General features: G+C 32.2%; 1 protein-coding gene across 3 annotated transcripts in view; it reads left to right on the top strand.

Moving 5' to 3' along the window:
* CNTLN (centlein) overlaps positions 1-13,678 on the top strand; it is a 324,043-nt gene that overhangs the window by 125,308 nt on the left and 185,057 nt on the right. For all 3 annotated transcript variants that reach the window (XM_057720972.1, XM_057720971.1, XM_057720970.1), the window contains one exon: positions 8,306-8,494. In XM_057720972.1, the coding sequence (XP_057576955.1) occupies positions 8,306-8,494 (189 nt within the window). The remainder of the gene's footprint in view (positions 1-8,305; positions 8,495-13,678) is intronic.

The raw sequence follows: 13,678 nt of genomic DNA, 5'->3' as shown, positions 1-13,678 counted from the left end.
TGTAGCTCTTGCTCTCCTCCTCCTCCCCATGCTCCAACAGGAACATGTAAAGTACAGTGTGAATTTACCGGAGTATAATTTGATGATTACTAAAGTCTCCCTCCTCAACTTTTTGTTACTATAAACTTCAGAAGGAGGTGTTCCCCATCTCTTCCACAGCGTCAGTTTTTCTCTCCTGGATCATTCCTAACCACATAAAAACATGCTGTTATGTCTCTGATCTGCATGGAAGAACAAAACAATTAAGCAATAACAAAAACTTGTCTTGACCTAACTATATTCTTTTTCTTCCCTTCCTTTCTTTCCTTTTCCAGCAATATTCCTTGAAAGAGTTATCTTGTCTCAAAGTTCTCTTCTTCCCTTCTCTTTTGAACCTATTCCAGTCAAGTTTTTGCCCCTTTCACATCACTAAAACTCCTCTTCTCAGAATCATTTGTGACTCCCACATTGCTAAATTCAGTGATCTTCTAGCAGTCTTCATTCTCTCTCGCTTATGAGCAACATTGTCACAGTTGATGACTATCCTTTGAAACACTTTTTTTTTCCTCCTGGTTTACAGCATATCACAGTTGTGTGGTTTTCTTCCTTTAGTTTTTAGCTGTTCCTTTTCTGTTTCTGTCTAGTCTTCCCTAGTCACTCTGTCCTCTAAATGTTAAAATATTCCAAACCGAAATCTTAGGGCCTCTTTTTTTCCCCTCTGTTTAAATTCAGACCCTAGATGATTTTATCCACTTACTTAGGCTTTCAAAATCATACTGCCTAGATGTTGTTGGCTCCCAACTTTGATTATCTATCCTGGATCTGTTCCCTGAGCTCTAGGAAAGAGTATATCTGATTGCCTACTTGGCATCTTTTAACACGATGCCTAATGGGCGTCTCAGACTTCACGTGTTCAAAACTAAGCTGTTTGTCTGCTCTGCCTTCAGAGGGTGTCTGGAATCCTACTGCTTCCTTCCACCCCTGCTTTGACCACTAACTTGTATTACCTGAATGACTGCAGTAGTTTCCCACTTTATTTGCTCCTGAACTCACCTACTTTGAGTTCATTCTCAGCACAGATGCCAGAATGTTCTTGCTAAAACTTAGTAAATCAAATCAAGTCACTCCACTGGTTTCCTGTCTGATTGAAAGTAAAAGCCTAAGTTCTTATACAACCTGTGAGACTCTACATGATCTGGCTCTGCATTACCTCCCTGATCTCATCTTTGCCTTCTCTTCTTAATCTCTCCACTTTGGCCAAATTTAACTTTGTTTCTTCGCTTGAACATAGCAGATATTCTTCACCCTCAAGGTCTTTGCACTTGGCTCCACTGCCTGAAATCTCTCCCCCCAGTTATCTGCATAAGCGACCTTTCCACCGCCCTTGTTCTTCATCTCTCACAGCTTAACATCTGTTTGATAACAGACATTAAGTAGGAGGTGCAAGGATGATACATGTTCTGATAGTAATAGGAAGTATGGGAACATAGCTGGGGCAGGCTACAGTTTAGGGATTGAAAACAAGACTCCTTGATGAAGTGATATCAGTAATGTTTTTATTCTGAGAAGATAAGAAGACATCAGTGAGAGAAATTTCTCATAATGCTTCTATGTGAACTATAGCTGAAGCCATAAATTCCCCAGTCAGTCAGTGCTTTTACTAAATTTGGAGAAGGTAGAGCTTATACACTCTTATTTGGAGAATGTGTCATAACTTGAACTTTGATCTGGGATACTTTTTGAAACCATGGAAACCTTCCCCCAAGATTATGACTCTCCTCTCCAAGAATCATTATCGATAATAATGAGACATGTGATGGCAATATGTTGTGCTTATGAATAGGGTGGAGGCAGAAAGAAAAAAGCAAAGAGATCTGCCGCTTTAAATAGCTGGATTAGTTTTCCTTGTGTTTGCTCTATTTTTTTCTTTCCTTCCCCCCTGCTCCCCACTTTGAACTCCCCATTCTTTCTATTTGTTCTTCAAAAGATACCTCTCAAGGGGTGAGGGGTTGGAGGGGAGAACTTCACTGATTTTTAACTTGATACTCATTCTGAAATTGTAATTCTCATTGAAGTATTATAATTTTGATGTTATTTTAGATCCTTGAAGTTGTTCATAAGGTTTTCATTAATATGTTCAACTAGACTTAATTCAAAATTTCTTGATTACTTGTTTATACTACATAAATTTTGCCTACAGTTAGTAGACATTATAGTTAATATTTCTTTGGTAGTCTATGGGTAAATAGTTATCCATAAATACACAGGAAAAAACTTCACTGTATAATTCTATAACCCAGAGGCAAATACCATTAACATTTTGAATATTTCCTTTCAGGTTTTTAAATGCATTTTAACATGTCTATGAATACCCTAATATCTTTTACTTCACATTATATTAAAACAGTATCATGACATATAACTACTTTGGAAATAGTAATATAACTTATTTAACCATTTTTCCAGTGTTGATCATGTACACTGTTTAAATATTTCACTATTATAAATAAAGCTGCAATAAACATCTCTTTGTTGTCAGCTTAGACTATTAGTATTCATTAGAGAGTATTGAATATGTACACATACACACACACAGGAAACAGTTCCTTTTATGAAAAAGTTAATGATGTCATATTGATGTTATATAATTCACTCTTAATTAGTTCATACATAAAGATAGCCTGTTTAAGTTATTAAATAATAAGAAAGCACAGAGGATCATGGAGTTTGAAGGAGAGCTGCCTACCACATGAGAAATGATCAGTAAATGTTAAATTATTGAACCTTGAGGAGTTACGTACAACACTATCCCACTTTGGATAATGCAATTTAAAAATCTTAGATGTTTATTTGAATTTTAAAAATATTTTTAAATTTTACAGACATATATTTCTATCTTAATCTAAATATTATTCTAGTCCATTTAATTTTTAACTCTTTGAGTGATTAAAGGGTTCTGGAGTGATATAAAAATGTGGAAAAACTAAGAATACAAGTTGGAAGGCCTTCCAGTTGGAGCATAATCATAAATAAAGATAAAGAACATAAAATTGTACTTATCATAAACCAGGGAAAATCTGTGTTTACATGTACACACACTATTTTAGATATATATTATTTAAGTTGAGGTACAAATGTAAGTCACCACCAGCAACCAACAGTGGTTAACATTTATTGCGCTTATTGTGTATCAGCCACTGGGAAAAGGGCCTTTGCCTCGCTATTTAAACCCCACACCAGCCCTGTGTGGTATATTATTATTAGTATCCCTTATTCTTTTATAGATTAAGTAACTGAATCTTAGAGTACTGTCTGAAGTCAAGCATCTACCAGGTGGTAGAATTTGAATCTAGGTAATCTTGAGTCCAGAACCCACAATGTTAAACTCTATTATAAAGCCCACAGTATAGTTCAGTACACATAGAATAATGTGGTCTTATCCTTAAAATGTTTTGTAATAGGTTCTATAAACTTGCATTATTCATTCTACTCAAAATTCTTTCAGTGCTCAATAACTTTTAATGTTGGGGAATTTGTTTTGATATCTGAGTTAAATGTTATTCAGAAAATTCCATTGCATTCTTTTTGGTTAAAGGGGAGCCCAGCATGTTATCATCCTCTGTGAAAAGAGCCCCCATTATTTTTCTTCAGCCACTGTTTCTCCTGATTGTACAAATTTGGTTTCTTCTATTTTGCTATAGCATTGCAACTTTAAACTTATTGACCTACAAATTTTTTTTGACCTGCAGATTTTTTTACTAGTCCTGTTCCCCCTCACCCCGAATATATATCAGCTTTGGAATTAAGTATTTTTAAATTTGGGAATGATCACAGTATGTTATTTATCATAAATAAACAGTATGCTGCTGTTCAGACTTCCAGTATTCATTTACATCAAATTATTCATTTTAATCCTAGAACATTTTACTTAATACTTGTCTTTATTCCTCTTCTACATGTAGTTTTCTAGATTATTTTCAATAAATTTGAGTAATCAAGTAGTCCATGCAACAATGAAATGAAATTATTTACTTGCAAATTAAGATTTGTAAATATATTTTCACATTAATTTTGTTACCCCCAAACAATAATTGGGGCCTAGCTGTAAGACTCAGGTGAGTTGGATTAAAAAAAATTACATTAATAGTTTATCTCCATTTCTTACTAAGTCTACTTCTTTAAGAGTCTTATTAATTTACTATTTCTAATGGAGTATGTCATAGTTTCCTCTGTTCTCTTCTCTCAATTCTCCTTTCTACCTTTTTTCCCCCTCTCATTTCTCTTCCGTTTTCCCATTTAAGTTAATTTATATCATAGTATTTGTTTTGTTATCTGAAAGGATAAAAACAGTTGCCTTCAGTGGTAGGATAAGGGGAATGAGGAAGGGAGACAAAGGTAAAGAGAGAAAAGAAAAAATTTTTGAGCACAGGAAAGAGGTGAGTCATATTTTCCTCAAGGTGTCCATAACAAATCATTAGTCTCATACACAAAATTACCTAACAAATAATATGCAGGGCTCCTCTAGAAGAGAAACACCTATCAAGAGAAATAAAAATAAACTAGTGTGTTTTCTTCCTCTGAGCCTGCTGTAACCATTTATATAAGTTCTAATAGTTTTTCTACCTTTGCATGTCATTTATATAAATGTGTATGATTTAAATATAGATAGGAATTGTATCTAGACCATCCAACATGTTTGTGGTACTAAATATGTATTTTATCACTTTTTCTTCTATTTAATGATAATTATATGAGATGAGCTAATATTGACCCAGGAAAATAAGGAGTTGGTTATACATACTTTTAGTTTAAACTGAACGTTAACTCAGATTTTTTTTTCTCATTTTTATGCCATAAACATAGTTTTAACTTGTAAAATTTATTATCTCAATCAGAGTAGCAAATAGTATACTTACTAATATGGAAAATTTTATTCTTTAAACAAATTAGTCATTGGGCCACAGAGCTTATACGTTTCCAAAATTTTTAAGGTAAATAATATATCATCTTGTTCCTTAACACTAATAAAAATATGAGAAGAAGAATACTTAAGTCTAAGACCCTGAAAATTAAAGTACTTGGAGTTTGGGGTGCTGTTTCTGGAGACAACTTGCTTTCTGTCCCCTACAGATCCTTTTAGTGTTTTTTCACTTAATTTCTTCAACAAAAAATAAATGAGGAATAGTAAGCATAATAAATTGCTTATGAATTATAATGATTGATACTTCTGAAGTATATAGAGGAATGTATGATTAAATCTTTGTAGGCCAGAATCTTGCAAAAGATTCTGATCTATTCCAGCTTTTTGGACTGTTAGAGGAAAGAAATTATAAAGACAAGTGCCTCTCTGAAAACTTCTGAAAGTAATTTTGATTGCTGACAAAGAAAAAGGATGCCTAATCAGGATGCCTAAACCTTTGCAAATGAATGAATTTGTTAGGTTACCTTATTTACTCACTTGAGAGCTATTTTTTGATTCACTCTGCTGTTATTAATGGGATGAGAATAAGATGGTGTCTAACCAGGAGACCAGAATATCCTAAACCTTTGCCTTCTTGCAGGATGTCCTAGAGAAACAAACATTCTATCATCCTGAGGCTTTGCCACCAAAAAAAAAACCACTTTAAAAATAAAAGTAGACTGACAATCTCCTTGAAGGCTTTTCTAGACAAGTTTACTGGTGGACTGGGGCCTAGAATTAAAAATGACTAGAGGACTGTCTTTGCTTTAAGTTCACAGCTGAGTCGTCTTATTGCTGTTAAATAAGTGAAGTCCAATTAGCCATCAAGAAAATGGGCAAGTAGGAAATGTATATTTTAAGTAAGAACTAAGGAATAATAGAGAGTTTGTCCCAATTCCTAGAGTAAGGCTGATCTAGATCATCTGTTTCAGGCTTTTTAAAGTTCTTTTTCATCATCTGCTTGGAAGGATGGATATTTTCAGAGAAAGATAGAGCTTTCTTCAGTGTCTAGAGTTGCCCACCCTGTCATATGAGATCAAACGAGGGCAACTTCTGAACAGGAAGTACTACTGCATAAATCTAATGGCAGAGAGAGCCAAATAGAGAACACAAGAAGAGAGCTGTTTAGTCTTCATTTTTATGGAAGCAAGAAAGAAAGGAAAGAAGAGAAGAGACAAGAAAAGAGATATTAAGATAGAGCCTTCTTCCTTGAAGCATTAGGCCCAGGAGCCTTACCCCTGTGAAGGAAGATCCCAAGACATGACACCCAAGAGAAAAGTATACCACATCCTTGATACTAATGGCTAGTAAATTGGTCTTTGTTTCTGATAACACTATCATTATGCCTGCACCTTGGGCAGTGAGAGGGAACCTGTGTTGCAATAGTTTTTAATGTTCATGAGATTCTTAAATATTTGAAATCTGTAAATTCTTTTAAAAAAGATTTTTATTGAGGTATAATTTGAAAACTGGGCATTCTTTAATAATATTATCTTCTATTATTTTCCTCCAAAGATTTGGGTAAAAGCTGGTTAGTATTAATAAAGCATATAAATAAGAGGAAATGGGGTTAAATAATCTTTTAACTGAATAAGTGACTCTTTTTGCTATCGGGTACAGCTTCAGTTCTTTCTAGTCAACTTAGCACTTGTCTTTAGATTTTGATTTTTCCTTTTCTACCCTGAACTCAATCATGAAAGCAGCAGCGTGGCACAGGTAGGTCACTGAAAGGCTAACTGTCATCCCTTCATTGTTCCTTGAAGCTGTCAGGTTCCTACACTTTCTTCCCTTCTAGAATATCCGATGGTATCAGCTGTGGAAAGGACATTGGACATATTCTCTAGTATAAAGGTAATTGGAAGGGAAAGTACAGATTAATATCCTTCAATTCTGTATAAATTAGAAAGACAACCGTTTCTTTATAAAAAAATTTTTAGACTGGCTATAAAGTGAAATGCATTATTTAAAGTATTTACAATAGTATAGAGGTATAATCCCTTACAGAAAATAAAAAGTATATTGAACTAATTGTGTATCAGAGGAGTGATTTGAAGGGTCTTGTTTTTATGACAAAGTGTATACTGAAGAAAAAGCATTAAAAAGGTTTTACAAGCCTTATTTATTTTAAACTTAAAAAAAATAAACTATAGCATACAAATAAAAAAATACTGAGCCAACTTTTCTGTAGTTAAGTTTCTTCCCATGAGGCAAGGCCAACTAATCGAAGATTCTCCCCATCTTCAATTGGATGAGCAAACCTAAAAACCTTCTGTATTAACATAATTTTGAGAGTCTGTCCTTGGGGATTTTGCTTTTGTTATAAGACCTCACTATCTCACCATTAACTTTATTATTTTTTAAGCAAATATTAATTCTTAGGTCACATTCCCAGTGTCATCAGCAAATATTATATATAGTTTTTTAATCAGAATCAGTTACCACAAATTGAATTATGCCTCATTAAATCACAATCATAAGTTAGGGTTTTCATCACCAAGTAAATTCCTGTGTATTAAAGGAATACCATTGTTTATCATACCTGACTGTATGCCACCTGTTATATACCTTATGCTCTCGCAGTCTTAATAAACCCTAGTTTTCAATTTATTTAATTCATGTTGTCTTGAGTTAAAAAAAATTAAAATTATCTGTCATCACTGTGGAACACTGATTCTGTTTTTATCACTCTGATCAAGGTCTTCAGTGATTTCCTGTTCTCTACAGGAACAAATCCATCTTCCTTAACCTGGCATTCAGGAGTCTTTACATTCCATCTACAGTCTTATTGCCTGGCTTTGTCTCTTATTATTTCTTCTGCTGCTCCTACCCTACTTCAGCAGTAGATGCTACTTTTTACTAAATGGGAATGTATCAGTCAACCTTAATGAACTCTCAGTGAAAGTTTTTTTCTTTCAAATGTATATATTGAAGCCAATTAGGCTGATTTATTTTACACTCCCTTTGTTTCTTCCTACCACTGTACATAACTTTTTTTCCATTTCTTGTATCTTTAGAATGACTTTTTGTTTTCATTCAGTTTCTATAATACCATCATGGCTCAGTTCAAGTCCATTCTTTATCATGAAGATTAACATACCTAGCTTAAAATGTTTGCATCCCTATATTACAACTGGCCAATAAAACATACTGTCTTTTTAACATCAGTTGGAGTTTCACATTGGTATGTGATTATATCATTTAGTTTCTCATATGTTTATACATTGTTTTTCCTTCTGGACTATTAATATAACTTGAGGGCAAGGAGTATGTCATATATAGACCATATATATGTATATGTTTGTGTATATATACAGACATAACTATTTCATTGATTATTAATAAAGTTGGATATATTTTTTGAAACAGCTTTACAATGAGTTGCATATTTGCTTTGAAACCACAAAATCAAGTGAAGCTATGCTCCGACAAAGTGTTGTTAATCTTCAGAATCAGCTATTTCAAAAAGAGCAAGAAAACAGTAAATTAAAAGAAAAGCTGCAGGAATCACAAGGAGCACTCTATCCTTTACCTCGTGATTCAGACCACTCAGAACAGGTGAGACATTTTCTAAAAATGTTACCCAGTACAATATCATATTTAATTGGCTACTACAATTGACTAAAACACAAAAATTTAATAAATTTGCATATATTTGAATATGTTGTAGCAGATTTGTATTTTGCTGTTTTCTGTACTCTGTAGATGTGAATATTATATACAATATGAATTCATATAGAAATGCACGTAGAAATACAGGGTGTATCTGGTATAGTTACTGGAATGAAACATTTGTCTGATACATGATAATGAAGAGGAAGTTAATAGGTCATGCCCATTTTGAGACTTTTACTTGAATGGGGTAATGGAATGAAGAGTATTGAATAGAAAGTCTCTTGAAAGTACTTGCCATAATTCCTAGTATGTGGTAGTTAATACAATTTAGTCCCAGTTCTGTCACTACTTTGATATATGATTTTGGACAGATCAGTTGACTTTTCTATTTCCTATCCTATTAAGTGGGATAGTACAAATGTGTAGATAAATACACAAGTTCAGGATTCAAATAAACCTGGAATCAAATTATAGCTCTGCCTGTGAGCTTTGTGAACTTGAACAAATTTCTTAACCCTTTTAGCCAGTTTCTTCACAAATAAAATGTCGATATTAATGGTATCTTTGTCATAGAGTTTTGTGAGGATTAATGAGATAATGCATGTCGAATGCAGAGCTTGTCATATAGGAAATATCGAGTGGTACCTCTTTTAGTTAATTTTCAAGGTAACTTTCAGCTCTAAATATGTATTATAAAAAAATCTTACTCCTATAAATTTATTTGTTTTTAAGACACTTAGCATTTTTAAATTTTCGAATTCAAAGAAATGAAATTAACACAAGTACATAATTAGGACCTTAAATGTTTATTAATGATCCTTTAACAGTAATTTTTCAAACCAGCATATTTTGTCTTGCTAACAACTCAAAGTTAAGAACAACAGTTTTTAAATTTGTGTTGTATTCTATTGCATTTTTTGGACATCAGTTGCACAGAATTGGATTAGTCATAAAATTTGTATCATGACACAGTATTGTGTTACATGCATATTTATTTTAATTGTTACTTTTTTATTATAATAAACACCATTGGTCCCACCAACTAATCCAAGGGTAGGAAATTACTAATAATTTATATCTACTTATATCCTTCACCCTTTATTGGTATCCTGATTCTCTTTCACCAGAGGTAACCACTAAACTGTTTATCATTTTGATTACTTTTTAGAAACTTTGATCACATACAGATTTATGAGGAAGTAGAGTATTGTTTAGTTTGCCATTTATAAAAATATATCAAATTGTGTTGTTTTCAGGGATTTGGCAGTTTTAACTCATCACTGTGTTATGATGTTTGGTATAACTTCATTTGTTTTTACTGATACAAAATATTCTCTCATATGTGATTATATGATAACTACTTGTTTCATTCATTTGTAAATGAGTATTAGGTTTATTTCCATTTTTTTGCTGTTATGAATAATGCTGCAATTGACATTTTTGTACATGATTCTTAGTACACACGTGCGTGCATTTTTGTGAAATAAACATCTCAGGATGGAAATTAGGGTATGAAAATGTTACTTTCACAAAATACTGGTCACTTGCTTTTCAGAGTTGTTTTCATCAATTTTACTCACACCAGCAACGTATTTGCTTGTTATTTCCGATGGTTACTAGCCAAGTGAGTGCCCTCCTCTGCAAAATGTCTATTTATGTCTTTTATCCATTCTTGTAAATTGGATTTTTTTCTTATTGATTTGTGAAAGTTCTTCAAATGTTCTTGATATTAATCTCTAGTAAGTTAAATGTGTGGCAAATATCTTCTCTCAGTGTGTACCTTGTCTTTTAATTTTCTTTAACATGTCATACAATGAACAGAAATTCTTAATTTTAACTTATAAAAATTAATCATTTATAGTTAGTGCTCATTTAAGAAATTCTTCCCTATCCCAAATATGGAAGCATTTGTACCTCTGTTTTCTTCAAAAAATTTTAAAGCTTTGCTTATGTCATTTATATTCGTAATTCATTTGGAATTCTGTTTCATGTAAAGTATAAGGTAAAGATCCATTTTTAATTATTTATTTTTCCCCAAATAGTAGTCAGTTTTTCCAACTCAACCCATTGGATAATGCTCCTTTTGCCTGTGTAGTGCTGGGCTTCCTCTATCATATATCCTAGTTCAGTATATTTGGGACTTTCTTTCTAAACTCTTTTCTCTGTGTTCCTAGACAATGTTACATCATCTTAATTAATATAGCTTCATAGTAAGTCTTTGTATTTGATAAATCTGCTTTATTACTGTTCTTTAAAGTGTCTTTGCCATGTTGGCACTTAGCACTTAAATATAACTTTAAGAATAATTTATAGTTTCATGAAAACTGTTGAAATTTTTTACAAACGATATTGAAGTGTAATATACAGTAGTGAAGTGTAACATACAGTAGTAAAGTGTACAAACCTTAAGTATATAACTCAATGATATATCACAAATTGAACACATCCACATAAATACCACTCAGATCAAGATATAGAATATTATAAGGATTCAATAAACCTCCATAATGTTCCTAATTAGTAGCTATCCCTACAATGTAACCACAGTTTTGACTTCTGTCATCATTGATTAGTTTTGCTTATTTTTGAAACTTTCAGTATTTCACCTTTAAACACTCTATATGCTATGGGTTGGTTTTTTTTCTTGTAAATATCCTTTATCATATTAGGAAGTTCCCATCTGTTCACAGTTTGATGAAAGCTTTTTCATGAATAGGTATTGATTGTATATAATACATCTTTTAAGGTGATGATAAGGCTTTTCTCGTGTATTCTGTTAAGATGGTTACTTACGTTGATTGTTTTTCAATTTTTTTTTCTTAAAGAACTTTTATTGAGATACAATTGACATACAATAAACTGCATATATTTAAAGCGTACAATTTGATGTTTGTTTTCTTATTAGTAATGTATGTATGGCAATCCGAATCGCCCAATTCATCCCACCCCAACCCCACCCCCCCAGTTTTCAATTATTAATTCAGTTTTGTATTTTTGAAATAAACTTCTTTGTTGTAATGTTTTATTATTTTCATATTGCTGGATTCAATTTGCTAATATCTTTCTTAGGATTTTTGCATCTATATTTATGAGCAATATTGGGCTGTAATTTTCCTTTCTTGAATGTTTCTTTTTAGATTTTGATATCAGGGTGATGCTGGTGTCCTAATATGAGTTGCAAAGTGTTCTCCCTTTTTAACTTCACTAGAAGAGTTTGTATAAGACATATTTCTTTCTTATTAAACGCTGAATGCTTTCCTTCTAATATAAGGAACAAGTCAGTTATATTCAGCATTGCACTGGAGATTCTAACTAGTACAATAAGGCAAGAAACAAATAAAATCATACTAATTAGAAATAAGGAAGTAAAACTCTTTTTATTCACAGAACCTGAGCATCCGTATAGAAAACCTACTGAATCTATGGTGAAGCTCCTAGAAATAGTAAGTAAATTTAGCAGTGTTGCAAGATGTCATCAATTTACAAGTCAATTATGTATCTAAATATTAGAAACATAATTAGAATTGAAATTTTAAAAGACCATTTATAATAACATCAAAGCCTGTGTAATAATTAAGGATAAATTTGACAAAATATGCACCATACCTATACACTGAAAAGTACAGAACATACCAGAGTGAAATTGAAAGACATATGTAAGTGGACAGCTATGCTAAATTCATGAATCAGAAGATGCAATATTGTCAAAATGTCAGTTCTCCCAGATTGATCTATCTATTATGTAATCCCAGTCAAAATTCCAGTAGGCTATATTTTTTAGATAAATTTATAGGGAAATGCAAGGGACCTTGCTCTTTTATCAAATGAGCAAAATAAAGTATAATAAAAAATAAAGTTGGAGGACTTACACTACCTGATTTTGAAACGTATTTATCAAGCTAAAAAGTCAAGATGGTGTGGTATTGGCATAATGATTGACAAAATAATTGATAGAACAGAATAGAGTCCAGAAAAATACCCACTACTATATGTCACTTTATAGTAATTCTTGAAATGAGGGTAGTGTAAGTTACTTTGTTCTTTTTCAGGAATGCTCTGTATATTCTTGCTCTGCTGCTTTTTTATAGAACTTTTAGTATTAACTGGTCAATTTTACAAATAAATATTCAATTAGAAATGTTTCTGATATCCCTTGTGGCTTTCTTTTTTGCTCTTTTAGTTATTAGGAAGTGTGTTGTTTACTTTTGAAATGTTTGCATTTTTCCCTTGTGTATCTTATTTCTGTTCACTCCTAATATACTTGCATTATGGTGAGAGAGAGTCCTCTATAAGACTCCTGCATTTGGAAAGGTACTGAGACTCATCATATGGCTCAGCATGGAGTTTTGATTAATGTACTATTTATACCTGAAAATAATTTGTAATCTTCAGCTATTGGCTGGAGCGTTCCTTAAATATCAGTGTTAATTATGTCTTGTGATCAACAGTGTTCAGATCTTCTGTCTTTAGTGATTTTATCCATAATTTTTTAAATCTATGAGTTGCTGAGAGAGGTGTTAAAATCTTCCAGTATGATTGTAGATTTTTCTGTTTTTCCCTTTGACTTTGTCAGCTTTTACTTCATGTATTTTAAAGCTGTTTTATTAGGGCCATACGTATTTATGATTTTCATGTCTTTCTAATTAATTGAACCCTTTGCTATTGTAAAATGTCACTTTTAACTATAACAATATTCTGTTGACTTGAAATCCAATTTTTTGATGTTAATATAGCCAATCAGTCTCTTTAATGGTTACTTTTTCCATGGTAGTATACCTTTTTCTTATTCTTTAAATTTCCATCTATTGGTGTCTTAATATTTAAAGTGTACATAGGTCCTTGTTTTTATTCATTCTGACAATTTCTTCTTTTTCATTGCAGTGTTAATGCATTTAAATTTAATACAATTATTAATATGGTTGGGTTTAGGTATACCATCTTACCATTTGTTTTCCATTTTTCCTATTTTTTATTCCTCTGTTCCTATTTCCTTCCTTTTTCTGGGGTAATTGACTGCTTATATATTTTTTAAAAGCAATTTAAAAATGTCACTTTCTGTCTTCTGGACTACTGTTTCTAACAATGTCACTTGGAATTTGTTTCATTGTTCATATAAAGGTGATGTGT

Source organism: Hippopotamus amphibius, chromosome 2 (assembly GCF_030028045.1).
Source record: "Hippopotamus amphibius kiboko isolate mHipAmp2 chromosome 2, mHipAmp2.hap2, whole genome shotgun sequence".
NCBI classification, from domain to species: Eukaryota; Metazoa; Chordata; class Mammalia; order Artiodactyla; family Hippopotamidae; genus Hippopotamus; species Hippopotamus amphibius.
Note: the sequence above shows the minus strand (reverse complement) of the source record. Positions and strands in the feature narration are given on the sequence as shown.